Source organism: Larimichthys crocea, chromosome XIX (genome assembly GCF_000972845.2).
Source record: "Larimichthys crocea isolate SSNF chromosome XIX, L_crocea_2.0, whole genome shotgun sequence".
NCBI classification, from domain to species: domain Eukaryota; kingdom Metazoa; phylum Chordata; class Actinopteri; family Sciaenidae; genus Larimichthys; species Larimichthys crocea.
This window is the reverse complement of record NC_040029.1, coordinates 1,413,192-1,440,283: the sequence shown is the minus strand read 5'-3', so window position 1 is coordinate 1,440,283 and position 27,092 is coordinate 1,413,192. Positions and strand designations below refer to the sequence as shown.

At 41.5% G+C, this 27,092-nt stretch overlaps 1 protein-coding gene across 5 annotated transcripts in view; it reads right to left on the bottom strand.

Annotated features, from left to right (window-relative positions):
• Positions 1–26,305, bottom strand: part of LOC104926389 (sodium-driven chloride bicarbonate exchanger) — a 42,571-nt gene extending 16,266 nt beyond the window's left edge. The window contains exons 1-7 of one of the 5 annotated variants that reach the window (XM_027291440.1): positions 25,842–26,305; positions 24,353–24,382; positions 9,199–9,280; positions 3,738–3,881; positions 3,425–3,566; positions 3,133–3,293; positions 1,916–2,104 (exon numbers count right to left, since the gene is read on the bottom strand). In XM_027291440.1, coding sequence (XP_027147241.1) covers positions 1,916–2,104; positions 3,133–3,293; positions 3,425–3,566; positions 3,738–3,881; positions 9,199–9,280; positions 24,353–24,382; positions 25,842–25,889 — 796 coding nt within the window. In that variant the 5' untranslated portion in view covers positions 25,890–26,305. Of the gene's footprint in view, positions 1–1,915; positions 2,105–3,132; positions 3,294–3,424; positions 3,567–3,737; positions 3,882–9,198; positions 9,281–20,198; positions 20,672–20,906; positions 21,310–24,352; positions 24,383–25,841 lie in introns of those variants that run through there. The other 4 variants (XM_027291441.1, XM_027291444.1, XM_027291443.1 and 1 more) reach the window with 4 other exon arrangements.
• Positions 26,306–27,092: the final 787 nt, after the last annotated feature.

Below are 27,092 nucleotides of genomic sequence, written 5' to 3'. Positions count from 1 at the left end.
TAGTGATGTGAATGCATCAGTTGCAGCTGTTTGAGCAAATCACAGCACTTTAGGGAACACAAAAATATAGCTCGCTGAAAATGTCACCTGCTTCAGTGAAGGTGTGATGCTACCACCATTAAAGGAAATGTTTCGACATTTCAGGAAATACTAATTCTTCAATTCAATCAATATTCTTAAAGTCAAACATGGAGCCTATTATTGATACAAATAAAAATGAAATATGGAGCTACAGTGAAGCCAGCAGCCGGTCAGCTTAGCCTGGCTAACTGGAAACAGGTAGCTTAGTTGTATCCAATGGTAACACATCCACCTATGAGCACCTCTAAAGCACTGATCAGATCATCCAACCCAAAATGTCAAACTATTAATTCAATGAGGAGAGACCACTCATGCCCATTCAAAATAAATGGGCCAATACCCCTTTGGCGGAACCCTAGATTTGATTTTTTACACTTACCAAACTAAACAGCTGGATGTGACATGACCATCTGACAGATCTTGTTACCCTTGGACAAAGTCAGGCTAGCTGTTTCCCTTTGTTTCCAGTCTTTACGCTACGCTAAGCTAATTGGCTTCATTTTTACCATGAAGACCATTTGAGGATGTTATAACTAACTCTCTGCAAGAAAGTGAAAGGGTATTTCCCAAAATGTTGAGCTATTTCTTTAAATTACAATCCCAAAGGCAACAAAATGAAGATTATATTTTGTGTTATTAAGTTACGCCATGAATGTAAAGTGAGGAGCTACCACTATTAGTAATTAGTGTCTCTTATGAGTGTAGAACATGAATCACAAATCTCCTATGGTTTCCAAGTGGAGAGCGTTATCATGAAAGGTTGTACACTGTGCATACCCTGCTCAGCCGCGTATATAATTCTGCAGAATTGCAGAAAGAGGACCCATAGTTTAAGATATGAATGTACAAAAAAAAACCTCTGCATACTTTAAACCATCTACTTTTCTTTGTATTGCCTCACTTTAAGGCTCAAAAATAGAACAGCTAGAGGAACATGACTGTGAGCTTTGCGTAAGAGAAAGCCGTGTGAGTTTAAAAATGCAGAGGTTTTCTTTTCTCTTCTTGCACACAACCCCTTTCTAACCTCTCATGATGGTATTCTCCCCTTTAGTGAGCTTCTTTTTTGTTCTATTACTAAGTCAGTGATTTTAGTGTTTAGTATCAGCTTATGTGGTATGGTTGCCTGTGCAGATCTGCTCTGTGTCTTCCTGTGCGATGGGACAGTAGCCTTGTGCAACTGCCTGAAGGACACTAGGACGTTTGGTGTTGGTTACGCCAAAGGCCGTGTCTGGTGTCATGTGGCTCCTGGAGGAGCTCGAAGGTGATGGAGGGGTGGACAGACATGATATGCAACACACACAGCGTGGCCATGCCACACAGGGAAAAACCTTTCTAGGTGAAGCACTCTTGGGGAGTGTTTTGTCAGGCAAACACCTGGGGGATTTCATGGTGTGATAATAGAGGCCATTTACTGGTTAAGTGTATGTCACACATGCACACACACACACACACACACACACACATACACACACACACATGCAAAATGCAGCAGACAAGGACAGACACACACACAAACACGGAGAAACAAGAGGAGAAAATGAGATATCAAACAGCAATTCACAGATGGACAAACTTTGGAAAAACATGCAAAGGATTACAAGATTATACATAAAACATATTATTTATATTTAGATATATATATTAGGGAACATAACATATATTGTCAAGCAGAGAATAATACAGTGTGTAGAAAAGACTGCAGTTTTGGCAATAAATTTCATCAATACGTGTGTATGCTATAAGAGCAAAGTATAACCAGAGTTAAATTCCTTGTGTGTGTACACACACCTGGCCAATAAAGTGATTCTGATGTGTGTTCAGACCATTTTCTCACCATTCTTGTCCATGGAATGAGGTTCAGACTGCTTCTTGCCAATATCAGCAAAGGAGCGTACAATAGGTATGCGGTTGGCCAGTTTCTTGTGGTTTTGGTGGTGGTGCTGTTTGAGCAGGGCCTCGCGGATCCTCTTCCTGGCATCCTGACCCACAGGTCCCGACACCTCATGCTGATCCAGAACCATGTCTGAGAAGTAAAAAGCACACAATATTATTTGAATAGTTTACTTTATATTCACAAAAGCCACTCCTGATAGTGTCTGTCCCTGCGTGGCAGCCAGCGATGCTAAGCTGATTATTCTGACAAAAACCGACCCACTGCTGCTGATTTAATCGCACGAAACCAGGTTAAGTTCAACATATCTCTTCAGCAGCGCCGCTTTTTTCCCCCACAATCAGATAAACACTCTGTTTGCTGTCCTCAAAAACTAAAACGCTGTTTCCGTATTCCTTTCTAGAAATGGTCAAATGAGCCTGTACACGAAGAAGCATAGACTTTTAAAGAACAAATTTCTGCTTGTCAACATGATGCTAGCCTTGTTGATCTGGCATCCGGATACTGTATATAAAAACATAATGTAATGTAAACACACATATAAAAGGATATTAAAAAGTAGAAGACAAAACTGAACTTAAATTTAATACAACAATAAAATAATAAAGGAGTTACTGCAGGAGAGATTTGAACTGACTTGGACAGATATATGGTCCACAAAAGAAAAAGATTGCTGCCTCTTCATGTTTAGTTTTGACACTGGGGACAGTGTGCAGACCAGATGCTCTGAAGGGTATGTATGACAGCAGATATTGCCCCCAAACTGTTGTTTTATGATCTAATAGTAGCAAGACAATTCTTAAACACAAAAGAATCTAACCAAACCAAACTACTACTAGCAAAACACACTCAAATCCAACCAAACTGTTGGCAATTGAGTTGTATTGTGGGTAATGCAGTTAAAACTGTCCATCATAAGAAATGCAATGCTAAATCAGTGGAGTACCCTTTCAAGAAAATCGGTGTGTCATCTGCATAATAACGTTTTTTTTGTTTTTGTTTTCCATGATCTGAGTTATTAGAAAAGAAGAGGCCCGAGAATGGAGCCTTGGGGAACGCCTTATTTTTGTTCACTCAGATGAGGCACAGACATTCATATTTTAGGTTGAACTACTGAGCAACACAAGATCACAGGATACATTTCAACCCCAAGTATTCACCTGCGATCTCCTCCAACGAGTTGGCCCTCATGTCCAGCATCACGGTGCCGTTCATGATGCAGCTGCGAAGCTCGAAAAGACTGTGTAGAGACAGAGTGGCTACGTAGGGTTTACTCCACCGCTCACCACCATCCTCGACATCCTCTTCAAACTTAAGCCACCTGTATACATTAAAAACACAACTCAGTGTTCCATCGAGACATTTGCCCTGTGATAAAAGCTCAGTCAGACACGAACAGGATCAAACTCTCATGTCCATGTGTGTCCCATGTGGCTGACTACAGCAGTGTACCTGGCTGTCTCTTTCCATTCTGCGTCCTCACCCTCCCTGAGGCAGATTTCATCCAGCTCGGTGAACAGGGCATGGGGGATGTGTTCCTCGTCACCATCCTCTGTCCCCAAAAGAAACTGCACCCTCTGAGCTGGTGTGTCTGCTGCAGCAAATGGGACAGGTGGAGGACAGGTGGAGAAAGTGCAAGTGGGAGGAAAGCAACAAAGATTTGAAACGTGATGTGCATTGGTGAAACTGGTTTGGAGTGAAGTCAAATCTTCAGTCAATTAAAACTTGCTGCAGTTTGTTCTTTTGAGTTTATTTTTAGACCTACTGTGTGAGGGGGATTCTCTTCCATCATCAGCTGTAGAATCCCTCTCTTTGGACCTCTTCCTGTGTCTATGTCCATGGTGACGGTGACGTCTGTGCGACCTCCTGCCCAGGGGGACATGAACCCCAATGTAGAGAGTGCGATGACCTGGAGACAACATGCAGCAGACAACATTAGACTCTTCTGTCTGCCCTTTAAACTCAAGACTAAAGGAGTCATTTTACAATGTCAGCCATCTCACATTTTCTCTGACCTGATTTAAGAGTACTTAATTCCTCTGCACAAGGAATAGAAAGCATCTTCTTTGAGGAGGACGCTGGAATCAAGTCTTGACTATTATGATATGGGTCATATTTGTTTTAGCCTGTACAGAACACATAATAAGACCCGACTCCATGTTCCCCATATCAGATTTCTAAAAGTTCCACTTAAGAGTGTTCTAATGCAGTGATTCCCAGCCAGGGCTCAAAGTACCCCCTGACTAATTTGGAAACATTAAAAATTATGATTTGATTTTTAAAAATATCCTCATATTGAGTCAGCTGTCTAGATTGAGAGTACGTAAAAACTAGTTAACAAATAAACAGGTAGCCAACAGTATGTCAAAAGTCTGGGATAAGCAGTTCATACGGTTAAAAAGTAATACAGTGGTCCCTCGTTTATCGCGGGGGATACGTTCTAAAAATAACCTGCAATAAACGAAATCCGCGAAGTAAGTTTTACAATTATTATACATGTTTTAAGGCCGTAAAACCCCTAACCACACACCTTTATACACCTTTTTACACCGATTTGTACAGTACTCCCTTAGTTAATCAGGACGCAGAACACGTGTGCGGTTCTCCCTTAGCCAATTTAGGACGCTGAACAAATTCATACGTTCATACTGTACAGTATGCTGTAAAAAAAAAGCATGCAAAATTACACAAAAAAAATCCACGAAACAGCGAGTCCGCGAAAAGTGAACCGCGATATAGCGAGGGACGACGGTATAACATAAAAAATTGACCTTATTAGATAAAAGTCAGAGATCGCTGTCTTGTGTTACTTTATTTCCTGTCTTTTTCTTTTTCCCACCTGTTTTCTGAGTTACCTGGGTCTAATTAGTTCATTTGTTCTCTTGTATTTAGTGTGTGTTTTCCCTCTTTCACTTGTTCGGTCTTTGTGCTTCTAGCTCAGTTCTCTGTTTCTTATTGTTGGATTTCTGCTGATGGGATTCGAGGTTTGTTTTTTTACCTGGACTCCTCAGCTGCCTTTTGTTATTTTGTGTTAACCTGCCTGTTCAGTAGTTATTAAAGTTACCTTTTGTTCACTCTACCCATCTGTATTCAAGTTCACTTTTGAACTAAACCGTAACAATAACTGGCTGAAACGCTTTACTTCCAACTTAGTGGTAACAGCACTACAAACTTGACCAAACCGACCTTATGTTCAGTTGTACAAAAAAGGGAGGGATAGACTTTTAGAGCTCGTAGCTTGCAATATTGGCAACAACAGCAATGAGTGGGCATGACTGACTGAGTCAGTTCCCTGAAATACATTGGAAAAAAGGTGCAGTGAAACAACAATCAACACCCAGTAATAGTAGTAGCAAGCTGTGTCAGAGTGAAACCAAAAAAGCAGCACTTCAGAATCAGCTGCTGTCTTCACACCCTCCCGTGCCTGTGCTTGAAAAAAAGAGCTGTTTTCCTCATTGAGGATGAGATTGATTTTGAAATTAGATGGCTTTTAAAATTAGAGTTATTTCCATTTTAAATCAATACAGAACAGATAATGAAAGCGTCTGATGTGTGTCCATGTGCGTGTACGTGCACACATTGAGCGTGCCTCCACAGCTTGAAGATAATCCAAGCTGACTTTCTCCTCCTTTATTGCGGTCGAGCTGCCCAGACCGCTGCTTCCCTCCCGTTGGCCTTTAGCTCAGTGGCCAGACACAGACAAGACTATTGGACACCCTGTTCTCTTTATCTGCCTCCTGCACCGTATGAGGCGCCACATTGTCCAGCATAACGTGACACCAAAGGCAATTTGATGCTCAGGAGCTACAAAGTAGCGCCTATGACAGGATGATAAATTGGTTCCTTATTTCATAATTACTTCTTTTCTTTTAACGATGAAGAAAGCACAATGACAGATTGTTAATAAAAGAGTTTGTTCTCTTCACTGCTTGTGTCACCACAGCTAAAACACAGACAATCAAATCATACTGTAGCAAGTTACAAAAATATTCCCACATGGCATTTATTAAACTGTAATCTAATCAAGACATAATTTCTACTGGTGATGGGTTGGGGGGAATTGAGTCCCCCTCACTTGTCTGAATCCTATTTTTGTCCCTGTCACTTTTGCAGTATCAGTTCACCACTCATGCTGTATTTCCACTGTGTGTGACTGGGTTCAACTCATGTTGATTCGCTTGGAACTTTCCATTGATAGAAGTTGTGGATAGTACCTATCCTGGTAGTTTTTTGGCATCACCTAAGGTTGAGGTGCAGTACACTGACTAGTCCAGGTATCCTGCACAGTGACTGCAAATTACGATTAAATGGCAGCCCACAAAACCACACCATGGTCAACAGATGTAGAGCAGACGTTTGTCTGTTTGGTTGCCGATGAAAGGATCTCAAAAGGATATCCTCCATTGTTCCAGCTCAGAATCTCGCCTACACTTAGGGGGGTACCAGCTGCAGTGGAAAACAAAATTGAAAAAGGTACCTGATGCCAACAGCATCTCGAGCCGAGCTGTGGAAACATGGCATAAAAAGACCACCTAACAGTGTCCTCTTAATCATCTGAGTTATTATAACTTGAGTTATTACTGTGCACTCAGAGTATTTAGGCTTTACAAGCAGCAGTGTATTTTTACAGATCATTTTCCTCATGTTGACCCATTTGTGCATATTTACTTGTTTGGAGACATGGCTAATCACATCACAGACATAACATGAATCACTTGAGAGGACAGTGACATCACAGCAAGGAGCCACTCGCTCTTCCACCTTCCACCAACAGGAATACAGGACTGTGGTTAAGTGAGTGCTCATAGGAGGTAATGAGAAAACTAACTATATGTCAAAATATATTTGCCGTTTGGGAGTGTGCACTGCCCGGAGATGCATTCATCCAGAGCAAATTGCTGTTAGCATCGTGTAAATTATGTATGTCGCACTCAGAGGAACGAAGAGAGACTGACTGTGCACATGAAGCATATTTCACAATAAAAGTCCCTTTCTAGCCTACAGGTAATATAATATGAGAGGAAAAACATAAGGACAGAGAACAAGAGCTTCAAAGTTCATGACTCAAGACTCAAAGAGTGCAGGACTTAACAAAAATAGCTCGCCTCCCCCCGGGCTTCAACTCCTGCTGATGTCATACGATGTCTTTTCTTCTGTCTCCACGTCTTAGTGGCTTTCAGTCAGTCGAGGCTTAAATTCACGCAGCGGCGTGTGACGTACCGAGTTTTGGTGTTCCATATCCTGAAGTCTGTGTGTGTGTATTCATGTATGTACGGCTTTACAAAGCAATTCTGATTGGCTGGGGGGGGTTTGTGCCTTCTCTTCACGCAGCTGGCTGTGACGTATCGTTGTTCTAAAAGTATTCTCAAAGCTGCAGTCACTGTGCTATGACTTCTAAAATCTGCAATTTCTCCAGCATTGTAAAGTCAAATCTATTCCAATATTGTATGATACATATATATGAATATTTTGATTTCTGGAAGGAGGTATGACAGGAAGCTTTTAGCCTCAAAAATAGTTTATTTTTTCACAACTCCACAGGTCATTAATAATATCTTTTGAAGGGATAAGACTGGCAATATTTTATATTTTGTCAATAACAACAAACCCTATGAAAAGACAAAAACTGTCTGTGACTCTCAGCCATAATCCTATTGGTTCCTGCTGAAGATATAAATCTTAAAGACAGCTCACAAATGTAAAATTTCCTTAAACAGCTGGTCACTGTAGTTGTAGTTTTTAACAAACGTTACTCACACCGGAAGACGTGGTGCATTTGTTAGGGTCTACTTCCAGCGGTGGATTAATCTACATTTCGTGTCGACAGTTTGTGTCAGCAGGACTGTGTATGTGGGACTGAGTCAACCTACAGTGTGTGTGTGTGTGTGTGTGTTTGTGGCAATGAAGGAAGATGTCACCCAGTGCAACTGTGTGACTCATTGATGTGTTTTTAATGAATAGACCTCAGAAGAACAAGACATATCACACCCTGGATACACGCACAATATGATGATAGGATGAATGCATTGTTAGTTTTGATCTTTTCACAGGAAAGCTGAATCATTATATTGAACATTTTATATTTTAAGGTTTTGGCTCCATGTACGATCGGGCAACACTAACATAATTCAACTTGTAACATGAAGTAGTGAACCTATGTAGGATTATGACGTTAAATCCTTGGATTGACAATGTAAACAGGTCATGTCATGCAAACATTTTCCTTTTATCCCAAATGTGTGAGTGTCTGAGTGAGATAACCTGAGAGGATCTCCTTCACCTGCGTATTGCTGACACACTGTCAGCGTTACCAGAGTGCCACACAGAGAGCTTGTCATTTCGGCAACCATCATCCGAGGATGGGGGTCCTTCAGATGAAAGCGCCATCTCACCGGCAGAGTGTCACAATCAAAAGAGTGACATCTTTGCTTTGGCTGCCTTGGCAAACGTTGCCTGGCAACAAAACTACAGCGGATACTGACAGAGGAAACAATTCTGCTTCTCATAATTTAAATGAAACAAATGTTTGTAATGTTTACTTTTAGATTATTCCCTTTGATTCTGTTTTTGTACTTTGTTTTCTACTTTCTAGTTCTACTCACTAGAATTTGTAGCTCCCAAGCCTCAAAACTTTCCCCTCCCCTCTTACAAGTTATATCCAGTACATCATCAATTAAACATCTTCAGTTCTGTATAAGTAAACCCTGGAACTGATTTTTAAAAATAATCGTTATGTACTACATTTGAGCAGATGCTGTTGGTGCAGAAACAGACCTCTCTGTCTCTTTTACGATGCTGATGCGGCTCTTTGATGCTGCGGGACTCTCATTAAAACCCAATATCCATTTGTAATGATTCAGACAGGTGGACAGACAAGTTATCTGCTGCTGCCAAGCTGCGCTGTCAGTAATTCTGCCACGATTTCGGCTATCAACCTCTGCTAGTGATGGCAGGAAATGTATTGTGACATCCCATCAGTTATGCTTGACTACAAAGGGAAAGAAAATAAGACCTCCACACAACAAAGTAGGATGGATGATACAATAACACCAACAATAGATTTTTTGTTAATGGTATTTTTGTGCTTCTTTGACGGGGCTGATTTTACACATAAAGTGCAGTTTGTTGACATACATGGGTCAGCCTGTTACATAAGAAAGAAAATAACCCTGATGTGTGCCAAGTTTCTTTCATTTTTAATAATAAAAACATGGACTGAACCTTACCTTCTAGTTCTTCCTTCTCAAAGTTGGTGTTGAGCATGGAGCGCGTGCCCCCACGGTCCACCACTGCCTCCTCATCAGTTCTCTAGAAGAGACAAACAAACAAAGATGAATATTGTACATGTAACAGCCACATTTAAAAAAATATTATCCTCATATACATGCACATATAATTAGATATGAAGCACACAAATGTTAATATAGAGAGAGCGAGCTGACATAAGAGCCACATGACACCAATTTATCAGCGGAATAATATACCCCAACGCTGATCTATGACTCAACAGACTTGAATGGCACATGTCTGTCCTCGCTGAAGCAAAATCCATATTTCATCTAAATGATACAGGTTGTTACATAAGAACACACTGTGAGCACCCCTCCACACTCCAACCAACCCCCACCCCCACCCCACCCCTGCCTAGTGGGAAGATGTGTCCTCAAATAATACACCGAGCATTATAAGGCTAACTTCCACCGGCTGTCACCATGGCAACTAAAAGCAGCCAATCATAATCTTTAAAAAAAAAAAAAAAAAAAAAAGTCACGCTCATGTTCCGAGTGCCAGATTACGCTGTTTTTGAGTCATGGTTTTAACAAGAGTGCATCATTGTGAGTAAATCACGCACCTCCACCCACTCCTCTGGCAAGACAAATGTCTCTGCGGTTGGAGCGACTGCAGGAACGCTGGATGGGTAAAGCAGTGGGAGAGACTGGTACTAATGGATTGAACCTGTTCTGGTTACTCTGTGCTACAAATAGATCTGACCTTGAAAAATGAAAGAGGTATTGGCCTTTTAATGCTTACTCTGCTTTTTAATATTTAATGAAAACACTGGCTTGTTATTTGTGCAATTGTTTTGCACCAGGATGGAAACGTAGCCATCCTCTGATCCCGGAACAGACTAACGTTCACACAGAAACTAAACTGTAAAAGTCTCATCTCTGCTCATGATCATTAAAGCAGTGGGCAGTGATATTGACAGCCTTGGTATACACAGATGGCTTCCTGTGGTTGTACTCATCAAATTGAAAACCTTGCTGTCCAGGGAGTTGCACGCAATCAACACCAGAACAAAAAGTTGTCATGGTGACGCCTCCTCCATCACTTTCTCCCTCCTCTCCTTCCTTTGTCTTCTCTCCAGCCTGTCTGTGTCCATGTGTGCTGCGAGTCTAGTGTTTATCATTTAGATCATGCGTTGTCTGTCCTCTAGACGTCCTCAGTGAATTTCCTGCAGGTCCCCTGATGGTGTACCTGTCCTGCATTAGGTCATTAGTGTTGTAACAGAAGTTATTATTCACGTTGCATGAGTTGCCTTGTTGTACTTGATGTTACCTTGCTGGTTTAGCAGTCGTGGAATGTAACTAAGTACATGTACAAGTACTGTATTGAAGTTATTTGTCTCTATTTTCGACTACTTTATACTTCTACTCCACTACAACTATAGTTTTTTATAGCTACTTGAGCTACAACCATCCTGATACTGGTGAAAGATGGCTCTGGGCACCACACCCTTTACTTCCAGTCAACCAAGACCATACCACACACATCATTACACACTCATAATCACTCTGTGAGTTGGAGGAAGCACATTAAAAATCCATTCATTTGTTGTTGTTGTTGTTGTTGTTGTTCCATGTTGCATGCTTTGTCTGTATAATCTGACTAGTCCGTCCTGCACTGCACTCCATGTGATGATGAATTTAAAAAACGATTAAAAAAACAAAGACTGACACACATAAAGCTCAAAATATTCCACAACGTTTTAACCACAATCTGGTCTTTTGGATGGAGAGCCTGATTGTCAGATGCTATTTTGAAAATACCTGCTAACAATCAGTGACATCAACACAGATGAAAGTTTATCACAAATAATTATTCAGCATTAGAAACAGAGGCTGAACACATAAATCTGCATTAACATCATGACAAGCAGAAACACAACATAATCACTATATTTCTTAGAGTATGTTCCAGAAATATCTAGATGTCCCAATAATCAAGCTTAAAGGAGGAAATCTAAAAGTAAGGGCTATATAGAAAACATTATTAATTAAATTAAAAAATAGATATATAGCATAAATAATAAACAATCAAATAACTCAGCTTTAAGACATAAGATAGATGTTATTATAAAGATTAAATGATGATTCTTGTTTATGAATTGATGTTTTTTATGTTACTGAAGTAATCTGATAGGTGTTTTCGACTCTCTACCACATTTTCAAACATATGGTTTGGACCTCATGGGTAAGATATGAGATAAATGACTGCTTTTGCGCTTATGAGTGATAATGCCCTTATAATATGAATAGATTTAAGAGAAGGGGGATGTTTAAAACTGTTATAGGTCTATGGGTAGTTTGCAATGTAAACGTAGAAGGACATCTGGGTCATACTTTTATCCCCCTCATCAATGGTGTAAATTCTTTTCTTTTTTGTCTAATACTACGTTGATTTATGTTTATTAGATTTAGGGAATGCATTTGGGCAGTACATGTATATTTCTGACCCTTGTGAAAGAACAAGTACGGACAAAATGTCAGTGATAAAATCACATCACAGCACAGTCAAAACTCTTTATATATAACCTCTTTGCTCCAACAAATACCTCTTCAGAACGTAATTAACGGAAATATTTATGGTCCTGCTCTTCAAAAACTGTGTGTGCTACACTGGACTGTAAATAATGACATGATATGACATGACATGAGGCATGAATACTGCATTGTGACTAAGAGCTAAAGGTGGCTGATGCTGGCCATCAATTTCTGATCCTGAGAGATTAAGCAAAAGCACTCGTGGTACAATACTCTCTCACACACACACACAGAGAGAGACACATGCACATGGACGCCCATGTGAGAAACAAGCCAAAGCATCAAAGGAGTGTGTGGACAGATGCTGAGAGCTGACATGGTGGGCTTACTGTATGGAGGGACTTTAACAGAGCTAGACATGCAAGCGTTCATACGGTACACTGGCACAGATGGGGATTCATTATCAAGTCCCAGGGGACAGACTTCCCTAGATTCCCCCTGACACATGGTTAATAGAAAACTCTGACGTTCTTCATGTGTTAAATTTGTCATTGTCCATCACCGACCACTGCACAGTTCCTACTATGAGATCGCAGAGCCAGCAAGGCCACACTAGCTAAATAAAGAACTGCCCTTTGCCTTTTTACCAAATAAATTTCACATCTCTTTATACCCCCTGTGGTAGTGACGGCAGCAAAGATGGGAGTGTTTGTGACAGGCCAGGGAGAGGAGCAGGGAGTTGGTTGGCCCTGCAGGTCCCCAGGGAAACTCCCTCAGCTTTCGGTAACACACTAAGTCTCTCCCATCCCCGACCCATGAGAACTACACACAGATAAATACAGCTAGTGTGCAGTTCAAAGTCCCAGCAGGAGAAGCACCTGAACACAACAGGATGAGGATTTGAAAAACCACTGTTGCATTATATTGAATCAGGGCTAACCGTGTGTAACCTCCTTTGTCTGTCTAACACATGTCTAACTGCGATAGTCTCCTACATCCGCCCCTGCATTAAGCACTGCAGTGTCGCTGCACCATTGTATGACAGGTAAGGTCTGACATGAATCTGAGGAAAGAGACTGCGTTTCACTGTAAACGGTAAAATCGCAAACACTCTTTAGTAACATGCAGAAATAAATTGAAAGTTTGACTTTGGTAGTACAGATCACATTGTTTTGTCGCTCTTGTTTTCCATTGCCAGTGATCGATTCGATTCCAGGCAGCCGAAGCCGACTGCTGATCTTTAACTCTGGCTGATGACTGCCAAAAACAAGCCAATAAGTATTTGCCTCAACTCTACCCGGACTGAGGGCACTCAGTTTCTAATAAGGAAGTCATACCTGCACGCAGATGATCAAAAATCTGGTGATGATTATATATAGAGGCGTGTAGAATGTGTTGTTCATGTCCCATTTAAATGGCTTATTCTGGACATGATAAAAAGATGAGACCAAAAGTGACACCAGAACACATGAGCCCAGTTAAAGTTCCTCATAACTCTGGAACAACTTCAATGAATAACACTCATTCCTCTGAGAGTTCTACTTACTCACATTTTTAATGTTTGTTTAATTATTGTTTAGTTCTTCCTGAATAAATAAAACTAAATATCCAAATAATTGTCTAAGTAAAAGCCAGGCTGTGTTTTCTTCTCATAAAAATGACATCTGTTTCCTTTAACATCTGAGTATATAGATGGTTTTATTAACATAGTAAGAGTTGCATTTACATTCCTGGTGGTTTTCCTAAAAACAAATGGAAAATAATCACTCAGCAAGACTGAAATCCACCTCCTCTACGTCTGATGCTATGTCCCTCTCAGCTCTGTCCCAAACAAAGCTTCACCCTGCTCAGTATGAGCCAGAGTCTCCTCCCTGCTGGTCCCTGCTTCTATTTATAGACACTGGTTTCTCTACCTCATGATGCTGACCCCAGACCAGCCTAGAGAATCACATCCCCACTCACCAATCTGGGCTGAGATTAATCTGCCAGCCTTTACAGGAGGCAGGATAAAACCATTTCTCTGACCATGGGATCAGTGATGGAGGGGCCCTGCGTGGTGGGGAGAATTAAATCAAGCGCTTCTCGGTTGGTCCGTTGGTCGTGATGAAGACTTCAGGGGGGGAACGGGAGCGCAGAGCACGTGACCAACACCCCAGGGGAGTCGGGATGGTTGGGATGGGGGAGGGGTGTACATGTGACCAGGCATGATGAATAGATAACATGATGTATGTTATGTCTGTATCTTCTATAGTATGTCTTGTTTTTATCTTAAGCCTCTTTACTTTACGAGTTATTGATTTGTTTATCCGTGTGTATATAATCCAAATAACACAAAATAGCATGTACAGACTCTGCACATGAAATGTACACACCAAGAAGACACGCATAATGCATAGGCGTGCTACTGCATACAGTCTCTTCGCAGGCAGTGGTGTGACGGGGAGGAGCAGTGTGCATGAATGAGCACAGGGGGAAGAGGAGCGAGAGGCTTCGGGCCTGGAAACGAACCGAAGGACCAGAGGATGTTCTAATGTCACACAGAGTTAAGAGAGCATGTACGCGCGTTCATGTATGTTCGAGCATTTGTGCAGCGATGTGACCTTCATGAGCAAGGCTTGACGTTGGACTCCATCTGGACTGCAAAGTCAATATCCCGCTAGACCACAAATATACAGTTTTGTATTGAACACTAATAAAAACATAGCTCTAAATATTATATTCCATTTCTGTCAATAGGTCTAGTGTTACACTGGACCTTTAATAAAATAAATGCCGAACTTTGTCTTGTGAAATGACCGTTCCAGCTTTGAAAAATATGTGGTCATGTAGAACTCAATCACTCAGTGTCATGATTTAGGGTTTTGTGTTTCCTGTTTTATTTTGTGATTCACCCTTGTATCTGTAACTTTCCTTCCTGCCTCTGTTACGTTTCCCGTTGGTTTTGATTGTCTGTTCCACCCTGATTAGTTTTCACCTGTGTTTCACCTGCTCACCTGTCCGTGAGTTTTGGTTTCAGTGTCAGTTAGTTGTCTAGCCATGTGTTAAGCTTCCAGTCCTGTTTTGGCCTTGTGTGTTCTTTTGGATTTTTTGACCCTGGCCTGCCTTCACCTGCCTCCTGTGGCATCAGCATTTGGGCTGTTCCTCAAATTACTTTGCTTGCACACCGTGACACATAGTGAGTATATATGATTAAGCTCTCAGAAACTTTTAACTTTTAACTTGCTCTAGTCAGAAACAGAAAATATATCTCCATGTTCTATTGATGTGCACAACAAAACCTGAAACCAGCAGATTTTACTACAAGAGTTGGTGACACTCCTAAAAAAGTTATGTATAATATAACTAGGGCTGTCAATCGATTAAAATTTTTTACTATTAATCGCCAAAATTTATGTAATTAATCGCGATTAATCTATCAATAAATGTTCAATAAATTAAATGCATTTTTCTGAGACTGAAGCTTATAATGAATATTTATTTATGTAAATGATCAATTAATGTAGATAACACCGAGAAAGTATATTTAATATTAATATTAAGGTGCACATATGCACAGTGCAAAACAAGAAAAAAGCCAGAATGAGGAAATATACTGACAGTGCTGCCACACTCCTGTAGTGTAGACTGGGTGTTTTGCTTTGAGGTGATATGTTAAAGTCGTGTTACTTCTGTGGAATTTAAATTCGGCTTTGCAAACTGTGCAAATTACCTTGTTTTTGTCCAACGAGCTGTTGGGCAACTTTTTAAAATGAAATGTTCCCCCTAAAAGTCCGTCCTTATCCATCTTTCCACCATATACTCTCCTTTAGTTAAGATAGATCATAGACATATATACATAGACTCTCCTTTAGTTAGGATAGATCATAGACATATATACATAGACGCCTCATTGAGCAGGTTGGTCCGTTGCTGCGATACGTTACCGTTCCGCCATATTGGATGTGGCAGATCTGCCCGTAAACTAATACAAGCAGGGCCGGTTTTAGCAATGTGGGCGACCGCCCAGGGCGCAGTCACTGTGAGGGCTTTAAGTTAATGACTCTTATACACCCATCCACACACACACTAATATATCTGGGAAACAAAGCTCTACTTTGCCACATTCAAAATGGCGGCCGCCACCGGAAGTAAACAAAACCGCGTTAATTGCGTTAATTTTTTTTAACGCGTTAATTCTTTAAAATTAATCGACAAAATGAACGTGTTAATTTTGACAGCACTAAATATAACCTATTTACAGGGATGTTCCACATGTTTTACAGACCAAATTGTGTTTTCTAGTGTTTGAGAGGACTACTGCATATGTATGAAGCCTTTTGTGGCCTCACTAGCATAACACACACAAAGTGGCATTGTGGGTAATGTAGGTGCCAGATTTTGATAAGGAAGATGTGTGATAGGCTTTTCCCGAGGAGACCTAAACTTAACAATAAACTCAGGTATTTTTCTTGGCAGCCACAAAACATTTAGCGACAAAACAAAGAGAAGAACAGGTGTCCCTGGAAGTACTGGATCTAGAGTTACTAAGCAGGTGAGGCCATGCACAGGTTTCCCACAGGTTGATATATTATGCATGGTGGTCGTAACCAAGCTGAATGTATCTTGGTGGTCACAAAAACATTGAATTCACACAATAACGATTCTTCTATATGAGGCAAACACTGGAGGCATTTGTTCATCTCATTCACCACCTCACAAAACCTGATTACACACCTAAGGCTGCTACACGTGCAGTGAGTGTCCCTGACCACTCACCCTAATGAGTTTCATGTCTGACTTTGTTAAACAGTGCCAGCGGAGGATCGAATGATTGACCCGAAAGGGCCAACAAAGCCAGCTTGTCCTCAGGATCACCAGGCAGCCACCGCCCTTGCTTTTGTAAAGACATCTGGTGGCCAAGTTGACAAAGAAGCAAAGAAGCAGCTATCGTGGGAACTGAAACAAATATCCAAATGGAACAACCTGTCCTTTTACCTGCACACACACATCTCCCAAATAATCCCAACTGCAGTCAGAGCTGCCAAATATTTGTTTTTGACCTTACGTGGGACAAATGATGACAGAAATTCTGCCGTACCCTTAGAATAATCCTGTACACAACATCTTGTGGTGTATTTTCAACTGATGCAGGTCCAAAAATAAACCCAGCCAACAGTGAAAGTGACCTGAAATGTCTGCTTGAACTCAGAGGATGCTTTCTGAACATCCTGCTCTAAAAACACGACTCTAACAAGACTCATTTCACCACATCTTACAGTTCCATCTCGAAATCTCCTCTACGATGTGCTCCAGTTTCCTCCTGACTCTGACCTGCTTGGTGATAGTGCAGTTAAAGGTGAATGCCACTCAACTGAAACCCTCCCAAAGTGACAGCCCAGTCAGCATTTGTTTACACGTAGAGCACCCTGCCACAGCCGAAGAGCGAATTTAAGACTGTAATTCGGCTTGTCGTGTAGCGTATAGTACAGCCTGGAGCATCTGTAGTGACAATCGACGGGAGACTGACTTTGACTAATGTTGTTTGTCTGAATGGAAGAATTGTTGGAGGGCACTTTTACGACCAGACAACATTTTAAAAGAGCACTCCAAGTTCGGTTTCCTCATGACGAGTAGTACTGCTTACCGTCTGCAAAAAACAGTGTCTGTCGCTCTGGAGGGAGCTTTAGAAAAACAACCCTAATGTTGTCATCATTACAGAAAGTCTGCATGACAAACTGGAGGTATGGAGTGTGAAAAATGAGGGCATTTAGGAGGCAGAGGGCGTTTAGCAGAGTTCAATTTTTCCCCCTTGATAATGTTACCTGACTCGCAGTTGTAGTGCTTTTTCAGCTCCGATCAGCATGAAAGTCTCCTGGTTGAATCATCAGTCCAAAAGATGAACAACTGCGTTAGAAAATATCTGCTTCTGTGATTTAAACAAAAGTTAAAGCTACAAGCCTGTGCACATAGAAATCTAGGGCCATGATGCATTTCTGCAACAATTAACACCAAGCTTAAAATTCTGTCACATGCTGCAAATGATGGGCAGAAAACTGCAAACTTTTAAAAAACTTATTTTTTTGAGTTTGTAAATTACATGCACTTCAATTGGCCCTGGTCCCATTTCATGAGTTATTTTCCATTAATTATGTTCTCTAGACCCCCCAAAAATCTGAAAAATCTATAATGTGGGATAGATATCTGGGACACTGTGCCCCGGAATACCAAGCCAACATAACGTTTTGATTTTGAGTCCACCATGCCAAACTGACAGACAAAAGTTGATCTTAATTGATTGATTGTTCCATTGAGAGATTCCTGTATTCTGTGTTCAGCAACACTGAGGGTATAGTTTAAAGCAAACCAGCAGCCCCTCACCTTATTCTATAAAAGACAGTGTTTTCTTACTGTGACCCAAACCATGGAAGTCTGTGGAGGTTCTCAGTCATCTAGGTCTTCATTCTTCAAGAATGGTTAGGGTTGTAGATCCATGAAGACCTTTCACTTCTCACCCAAAAGGCTTCTTCAGTTCTGATTGACTGTATTTAGCCCGGGCAGGATCACAGTTGAACTACGACAGGGTCAACAATCCTGCCATGGCTAAATACTTGGATCTCCTTTGACGTCTTCATGAATATACAACCAAGTCCAGTTGGCTCCAGTTTATCCCTTCTTGAAGACCCAAACTAAAAGTCAGGATATCTCTTCAATTCTGACCATTTATTCCTTATCTGTCTCTTGTGACCCCCCCTTTGTTTTAATGGCAATACTATGGTGTCAGTCTGAACAAATGGATTGATGATATCTTTTTTGGGGTTTACCTTCTAAGACACCACTCGAAATTACAGCATATCACAAATTAGAGTGGGGGAATCTGACAAACTGTTTTCTCTTTCTAGCTACAGAGGAGATAACATATCTCCAAAGACCAAAAAGAAATATTGCTGCTTCACATTTAGCTCTCAGATACCGCACATTAATTTTAAAAGAGGCTGGCCAATTGATGAGAGGATGAAAACTGCTTTCAAGCTAATGCTTTGGCTTTTAGCGTTAAGAGACGCAGCAGTAGTCGGGTTCAGATTAGTCTGCAAAACAAAAATGGAAGTAACTGTTTTCATTTCATGTTTTTTTTTTTTTTTTTTTACTGTGGGAGTAACAACAGAAGACGTGATGGGAAAAAATAACATCGGTGCATGCAACTCTAGTGGGGCATATTAACTATCCAGTGATGTTATCTTTCATGTGGAACTAGTGATAAAAAAAACAGAGAGGACGTCTTCAGTGTCAACAGCAGGGCTTATTTTCCATTGTCTTGGCCAGTATAAATCACAGACCTATTGATTCTCACAGGATCCTTTCCAGGGATCTGTGTACATTATCACATCACTCTCAGGGAAGCAGATATGTGACCTCATTTCTGTGTTCTTCAGCAATCTCTCCTGAGGCTTTCACAACAGCAGGGATGATGAATGTTTACATTATAGCTTGAGATCTAGGCCACAAGGTATACTCTAAAAATCATTTCTATGTAGTAAGTTGCATACATTCTCCACCGTAAGCCCACAACAAAGCCAAGCAGGTGGCGTTTCATGTGAAATCCTTTGGACAATCTGTATATTCACTTTCAATCTGCTTTAATGGACTTTCTACATGTGCTAAGAGCCAGAGTGAATCTATAGCTTGTAGCTAGCTAAGAGGGGAGATGGATTATCAACAGCTGTACAAGCCATGTGATTGGCTGACAGCTTCTGTTGTCATGGTTTTCATCCCTACAGATGGCCATGGTTACCGTGGCAATGGCAGCAGGATCAGCATCGGTAGCGTCACAGGGAAGAATATGCTAAGTATGCAGGGAACATCTCTACATCATCACCTTCTCTCTAACCTTGTCTGACATTGGGGGATAAGGAAACGTGAACACTGGCCTCTGAAATCAGTTCAGATTTTTAAAAGTTTCTGTATGTCTTAAAAGCACAAAAAGACCAGAATATGTACATATACCATGAGAAAGGGCTCAAACACAAACGATGTTTCTGTCTTTTGTTCGCCTTTTATTTCATCAGAGATCACCGGGGTCAGTACAGCAGGTATAAGCTCCTCTCTCGCCCCCTAATGTGACAGTCCCATCTGTCAGACAACCTACCCGGGACCTTTCACACGCACATCAGCACAGCTGGCCCCCTTCTGCAGCAAAGAAGGCAAGCCTCCCGCAGCCTATCAACCATGCACTAACATTATGCAGACAGTAAGATCCCATGCAACCTTTCTCCAGGAGATATTGTTCAGCTTCTGTAGTTATGATTTGACCTCAATGCCACAACAATAGTGCATCAAAATCAGTCTGGGATTTGAGAAAATAGAACAAATCTATATCAACAAAACTCAGTTATGTAACTATTTCTATTTGAATCTAAGCAAAGTCAAAGAAATTCTCACCCTCTAACATACTGAACACTTTTGAGTGCAAGATGAGAGTAACCTACCTGATAAATAAATCCTTTATTGTGGTCCACCGAGAGCATGTTGTGTTTCCTGTAAGGTCGGGGCAAGTTGCCCGATAACTCCCGTTGTGCTTGCGGCAATGGTAAGGCGAGAGGCTAAGGCTCAGGGCCTGAGCCTCACTCAGGACTCAGAGTGTGTGTTTGTGATTGTGTGTGAGAGTCAGAGAGAATAGCAGACAAAGATATAGTCAGCTCCTCTGTTTGGGCTATCAGTCAAACCCTCTCCTCGCCTCAGCCGCTCCCCTCAGACGCTCTTCCCATGCTGGAATACGGCAGCAGCCTCACTCGGAAAAGCTCCACGAACACAAAATAAAAACAAAAGCAGGGAGCTCAGCACAGCTCAGACTCTGCTCTGCCTCTGCCTCTCTCTCTGTGCCTCCAACGGCTTTCATCCAGGGTAGCATCAAATGTTTCTGACAAGCGTCCATCCGCCAATCCCCCCAGAGAGATTAGCGCTCTGACATCACCGATGCTGTGCCGTGCACAGTTCTGCTCTGCTGAGCGTCCAAGCTCTATTACCTAAGAGAAGCCCTAGGTCGCAGGGAGTCAAACACACCACACTGCTACACATGCCATGGTCACTACAGACTTTCAAGTAGAAGAAGCAGTGAGCAGAGTTGGCGTTGCAGTCTTACTATATACAGTATGTGCATCTTTAAGTGCATGTTTCTGTGTGTCTGCACAACCTACCTGAGGCAAAGGAGCTGCTGTCAGGCTGGAGTGCATTGTCAGCGAAACCGTGATCGAGACATGGTGTGCTAGAAACAGATCCGGACGAACAAGCAACTATTTTTGCTGCACTGCCTGAGAAGACTGTCAAATTACAATAATGCTGTCTTTGTGGTTTATGTCATGTGATATTTCTTAAAGATGATATTCACACGTGAGGATGAGACAGCGAAAGCACACTTGACACCACACAATCTCTTTTTTTCTATATGCTGCCTCTCTCTCCTCATCTTACCATCTGTCTCTCCATCCAGTCCTGTACCCTCTCCCTCTACCTACAGTATATCCATGCCCTCTTCATTCTCCTCTCCGCTGACACTGCTATAATTAACCATGGAAAGGAGCACAGCCGGTCCAGGCTCCTAGCTGTGGGGCCTGCCAGCTTTGCACAGTCAGATCACCGATTCAAACAGATTTCACACTGGTCCAAGAACACCACGCTCAAAAGAACAAGCCCGGGCAACTCCAGCAGACTTCCTCCGTCTGTTCTCACTGATCTTCTCCAACCTGACCAATGAAGCAGCCCTAACTGGATCGCCTGGCAGACGGCCTGCTGTCATGTTACAGTTGTAATTAGGAGCACGCAAGTCAAGTCCAACTCAAATCTAAGACCACCACTCAAGTTCCGGTCAAGAAGTGGTTGACAAGGGTTCAATACCAGCAAAGAGATCCATCTCTGTAGCTTTCTCTATACAACAAATTATCCAGGGACAATTCTAGCAAGGTTACAGTCAACAGTTTAATCACTGGGCATCGTATATCAAGCAGCAGGTTCACCATAGCAGAGTTAGTGATTCCTAATGCTTTACTAACTCATCTGCAACACAAGTTTAAATACTACCTCCTTTTTCTTTCCCTTGTTGAGTGACAACAGCTGAGGCATGCCAAAAAGAATGGAAAATAAATTATTCCTCTACACACCATTTATCATTTTAATATTTGAGGACACCTTGTTGCACATTATTACTTAATTACTGCATACAATATTGACTAATCAATTAGTGCAAGGGCGGCTGTGGCTCAGCAAGGTACTGTACTCCAAATTGCTCCCAAAGGCAGAACCATCGTGTGAATGTGTATGAACGGTTAGCTCCTGATGAGCAGTTGGTACCTTGCATGGCAGCCAATTGGTGCATGCATGGGTGAATGAGATATGTAGTGTAAAAGCGCTTTGAGGATGGGACTTAAAATACATGTGCGTGTTCAATTATTGATGATAAATCTGAATATTAGAATGAAATGGACGCTTAACAGAAATCCACAGTACACAAATCTAAAATATTTTAACGCTGCTGTGGGAAAGTGAGACTGGCATCCAATGAAATGTCATGGATTATAGCAACACCCGCCCAACTCCGCCTCTGATTGCGCCGCATTTTTTGGCAGTAATCAATCAATTAGATTACTTGTTACTAAAAATAGTAACGCCGTTATTTATATTCATATTTATTCCCATCACTGGTCATCTCCAACCACAGAATACAGGATACAAACATGAAAGAGGTATCGATCTTCTCATCTCACTCTCAGCAAGAAAGTGAATGAGCATATTTCCCAAAATGTTGAACTATTTCTTCGAGATCCTGGAGTGAGCCACCAGAAAGCTTAAATAAGTCTGCAAAGTACATGATGTTTTCATTGCAAAAACTTAATGGGGTTAATAGAGGGTAATGTGATTTGCACAAATGCACCTTTTACCTTTTTATATTTATCTGTGAACGCATTTCACAAATTTGATTTATCTACCGCTATTATCCAGAATTTCTCCTTAAACTCCATCCCTGCATCCTCGCAATATTTAGCAGTGTAGATGTCTTAAATCCTATCCTGGTGACTAGCAGACACTTTGTGCTCAGCCTTGTCTTTAGTCTGGCTCACAGCCCACAGTTGCATAAGCAATATGTAGTCAGAAAAGATGACATGCACGCTTCAAAACTATTTTCTCCGGGCTGGCTGCGACTGTCTGGTTCCAGTGAGCTCTTCAAAGCAATTTCACTTCATTTCCATTAGCTATTATTATTTATTTACCCAGCGTGTTCTCAGCCTCTTGTGGCTGCCAGACATGTGTGACAATTGTGATCTAAAAATACATGACATCTGCTAAACAAGCTGGCTAATTAAAGATAGAAACCAAATACAGCTGTGCAATATTAATGTAGATTATAGATTATAGAAAACAAGGATTAACAAAGCCGTAGCAGAGCCACTAGAAAAGCAGAACAGACTGTCTTTAACTGTGGTAGAGGTGTTCAGATCCATTACGTATAAGTTCAGATGTATTATCAACAAAATGACACGACAAATATCAAAAGTAATGGTCCTCATTCTGCAGAATAATGTCCCCTGTGGCTGATGTGTGATTCTATCTGACATGATTAGTTTGTTAATACTGATGCATCAATGTGTAAGTAGTATTTTACTACTGTAGCAGCTCAAGCTGGAGCTAGTTTGAACTACATTATATACAGCTAGTTTAGTCCAGTGGTTCCCAACCAAAGGGTCAGGCTCTTCCAGAGGTCACGCGATAAATCTGAGGGGTCGTGAGATGATTCACGGGGAAAGAGGCGTCTGTGAGGCTAATTTAATGAAACCATCTGAGATGTTTAGAGGAGAAATGTGTCTTTGGTGGAACAACTGATTCAATCTGACTGAGCTAAACAGTTCCGACACTGGCATTTGTTTGGATTCATTTTATGTCCACCTGATGAATGTAAGTCCAGTAAATATCTGGCTTTTTAGCTATGACATGCTCCACTATGTTCACTAGCTGCTGTTTGATGTTGGGCAGGAAAAGTACAATTGCATTTCCACTGAAAACATCTGCTGAAAGTGGGCCGTAAAACCAAAACAATGAGCTGAAAGGGGTTAAAACTCTCTGTAGGCCTGAGGGAAACAGACCCAGGTAATAATATTCTGCTACTGTTATAAGCTTGTCATATGTTTTCTGTGTAAAATACACTAGTAACTAATGAGGGTGACTGTTATCTCAGTAGGTAGAGTGTGCATCCCATGGAACAGAGGTTCAGCCCAGGGCTTGATTCTGACCAGTGTCCCTTCTCCCTCCCTGCTTTCCAGTCACTCTCCAGCTGCTATTATCCAATAACGGTTCAAACCCCTCAAAAAATATATTTAAAAAATAAGAATTAATGAATTACTTTCCATTACCGCTCTTCTGAAAACTCCATTTAATGTAAAGACACTCTTTCTTGTGACCTCCTTTTTATTTTTCCTGCCTTGCCCTTTATATTTCTTATTGGTTTTACTATTGATTTTCAGATTATATCATTGGTGTTTGTGAACTAGTCTTTAACAAGTGCAATGAATTGAGTTGTCATTGATATTACTGAACGAATCAATGTGACATTTCGTTTCACAGGGCGGATGAAGCCAATGAGACGTGTACTCACCACATCTTTATTTTCCTGGGAACTTTGTTCCTGCAAGTCAAAGAACAGGAGGAGATCAGTCAACAGGACCGAAGCAAAGCATGTGGACGCTTCAGTCACGCCATATGCTCTGTTAAGAAATTCCTTAACATGTGGTAAACTTGTCCCCACTCAAAACAACATGTGAGATGCATTTCTTCCTGCTGTAAATTAAACATACTCTCTTTGCTTGACCTTGGGAACCTGGTAACCTGATAGAATGGGTTTTTTTCTTGTCATGTTGTGTTGTCACATAGTAAGGATTCTCACCGTACTAACACCTCACATACCCATACACATCCCGGTGAAACCATGACAACGCATTTGCTTGCCGTGTAGGCGGAGGGACAGGGGAAGCAGCAGCGATGAGTTACAATAACAGGAAAAGCAACCACACTGCATTGAGACTGCAGGGGAAACTGAACAGCCATCCCACGCCACATCAGGCTGCACTGTAAGCTCTGGAAAAATAAGTCCTCATGTAACACATCCGCAAATAGGGCAGAACAAGCAGACTATTGATTTGCCTCCAGAGAAATCGTTGCTTTTTGAACATGGTGCGGGACAAAGCAAACATATTTCATCTCTCCCCTCTGGCTTTAACTGAGCATCTGAGGCAGTGGACATTTTTTTTTTCCCCCTCTCTTCATGGCACAGTCTCACATGAATGCTAATGAAGGGAGGCTGACCTGCAGGAGTAGGATGTGCCTTCAAGTGGCTAAATGTGTTACGATGTTTGATATTGTGCCAGGGGTGGCGGCAGAGCACATTGGGCTCTGACCTGCGTGGACACATATTCGACCTACTTGTTTGCTGCTTGTGTTGCATCTCTCTGTCTCTCTCAGGCTGATGGATGATGATTTAAAGAGAAAGGAGGGATGACTGCTCACGACTATCACTATGTGAGAGTGGTATGCTCTCAAAATGTGTGCAAATATGTAAATGTGTTATGAATAATAATCCAGTGATGGCTCTGCCAACTGATGAGGCACACACCTCCCTGTGTGTCCTCACTGTTAGGATCAAACACCTTATGCTCTCATCTTAATGCAACAGTAGGCCTGCAGTACTGTAAAGCAACAGCTTAAGAGTATAAAAACTGGGTCGACTGACATGATTTGGCTGGAAGGCAATATATTAAGGAGCCTTTCCATGCAGAATACACATAACAGAACCTGTGCTGGGCATCACAAAGCCTTCTGTTTGAGGGTGTACTCAGATGCTCAAAATATGAATTGTGCACACGGTCAGTTATTCCAATTTACGGTGCGCAGCATCCATGTTTGTCATGATCTCCAAAAAGCAGCCAAAATATGGGTCATTTTGCATGACAGAGAATGTGAATTACATACTGATGGGACGTTTTCATCAGAGCTGTTTTATTCTAAAGAGAAATTACACATCGGCATTCAAAGCTACAGTTTATGAAATTGAAGATAAACGCAACAATAGCGCGTGTGTTGAGTCTTACCGTCGGTAAGAGCGGCTCCATTTGAGCTCCTTGATCCGTGATGTCCATCTTTTCTCCTCCTTGGCTTCACAATAGACACGACGTGATGCGCTACTACTGCGCTTCTGTCAAAACGTTGGCTGATGACGAGGGTTTGTGATTTTTCTGCTTCTTCTTCTTCTTCTTCTTCTTTTGCCTCCTCTGTCACATTCACCGGCCGGGTTTTCTCAAATGGAGGTAGCACAGCATTCCAGTCCTGCCCTATATAATTTACGCATGACGGAGGGAGGTAGTGCTTCCCATTACACGCGTTTCGAGCCTGGACGCGGTGATGATGATGATGATGAGGGCGCACAAAGTGAGACGCGGACAGGCTGTGCGCACACGTTTATCCAGAAGAAATTCCTCCAGAAATGTGTGTTTTTTCAGCCACACAATCATGAATATGTCAGCTTTAAATGAGACTTAGGCGCATGTGTGTGTCACTCACTTGAATTTAAAGCACCTCCATCACACCTCTCTTACGGATTATTGTTTTTTTGTGTCATTTCACCGGCCTCTTGTCATTTAGATTCACATCCACTGGTGGATGAAATAGCCTTTTTAAAGCATGCTTCTATGAACGACCCATGTGGATTCACTCAAACTCTCTCTGCGCCACACGGGCCTCCTGTTGGAACAGGTTGGAACCAGCCGCAGAAATCACTATGATCACATCCTCAGCTATAAATTATATATATATAAAAAAAAACACATCACACGCTGCAGCAAAGCACAGACCATGCCAGCATTGTTTGGAGCCGCAGCACGCGGTGGTGCACCGGCACCAGCATCCAGATTACGCAAGGATGCTGCTGCAGGGAGGGTTATACGCTGGCGCCCCCCTGTGGTGAAACATAAGAAACGCCAATTAGACTGTGCAATTAGCCCTGCTGCACTGCTTAATTGCGTTCACATCTGATTACCTCACAATGCGATTGTGTTGTCTCAGTTCAGCTGGAGTATCCCTGCAGTGTATTGTTGTAACGAAGACCAATGCAGTCTTTAATAATAATAGTGGGTTTTAATCATAATCAGAAATACTTTAATAATCCCAGGGGGAAATTATTTTTTTTTACTATACTCCAATATACAAACAAACAAAAACAACATATGTAAACAAGTCTATTAAGAGAAATTATTTTTTTTTACTATACTCCAGTATACAAACAAACAAAAACAACATATGTAAACACGTCTATTAAGAACTATATATATATATATATATATATA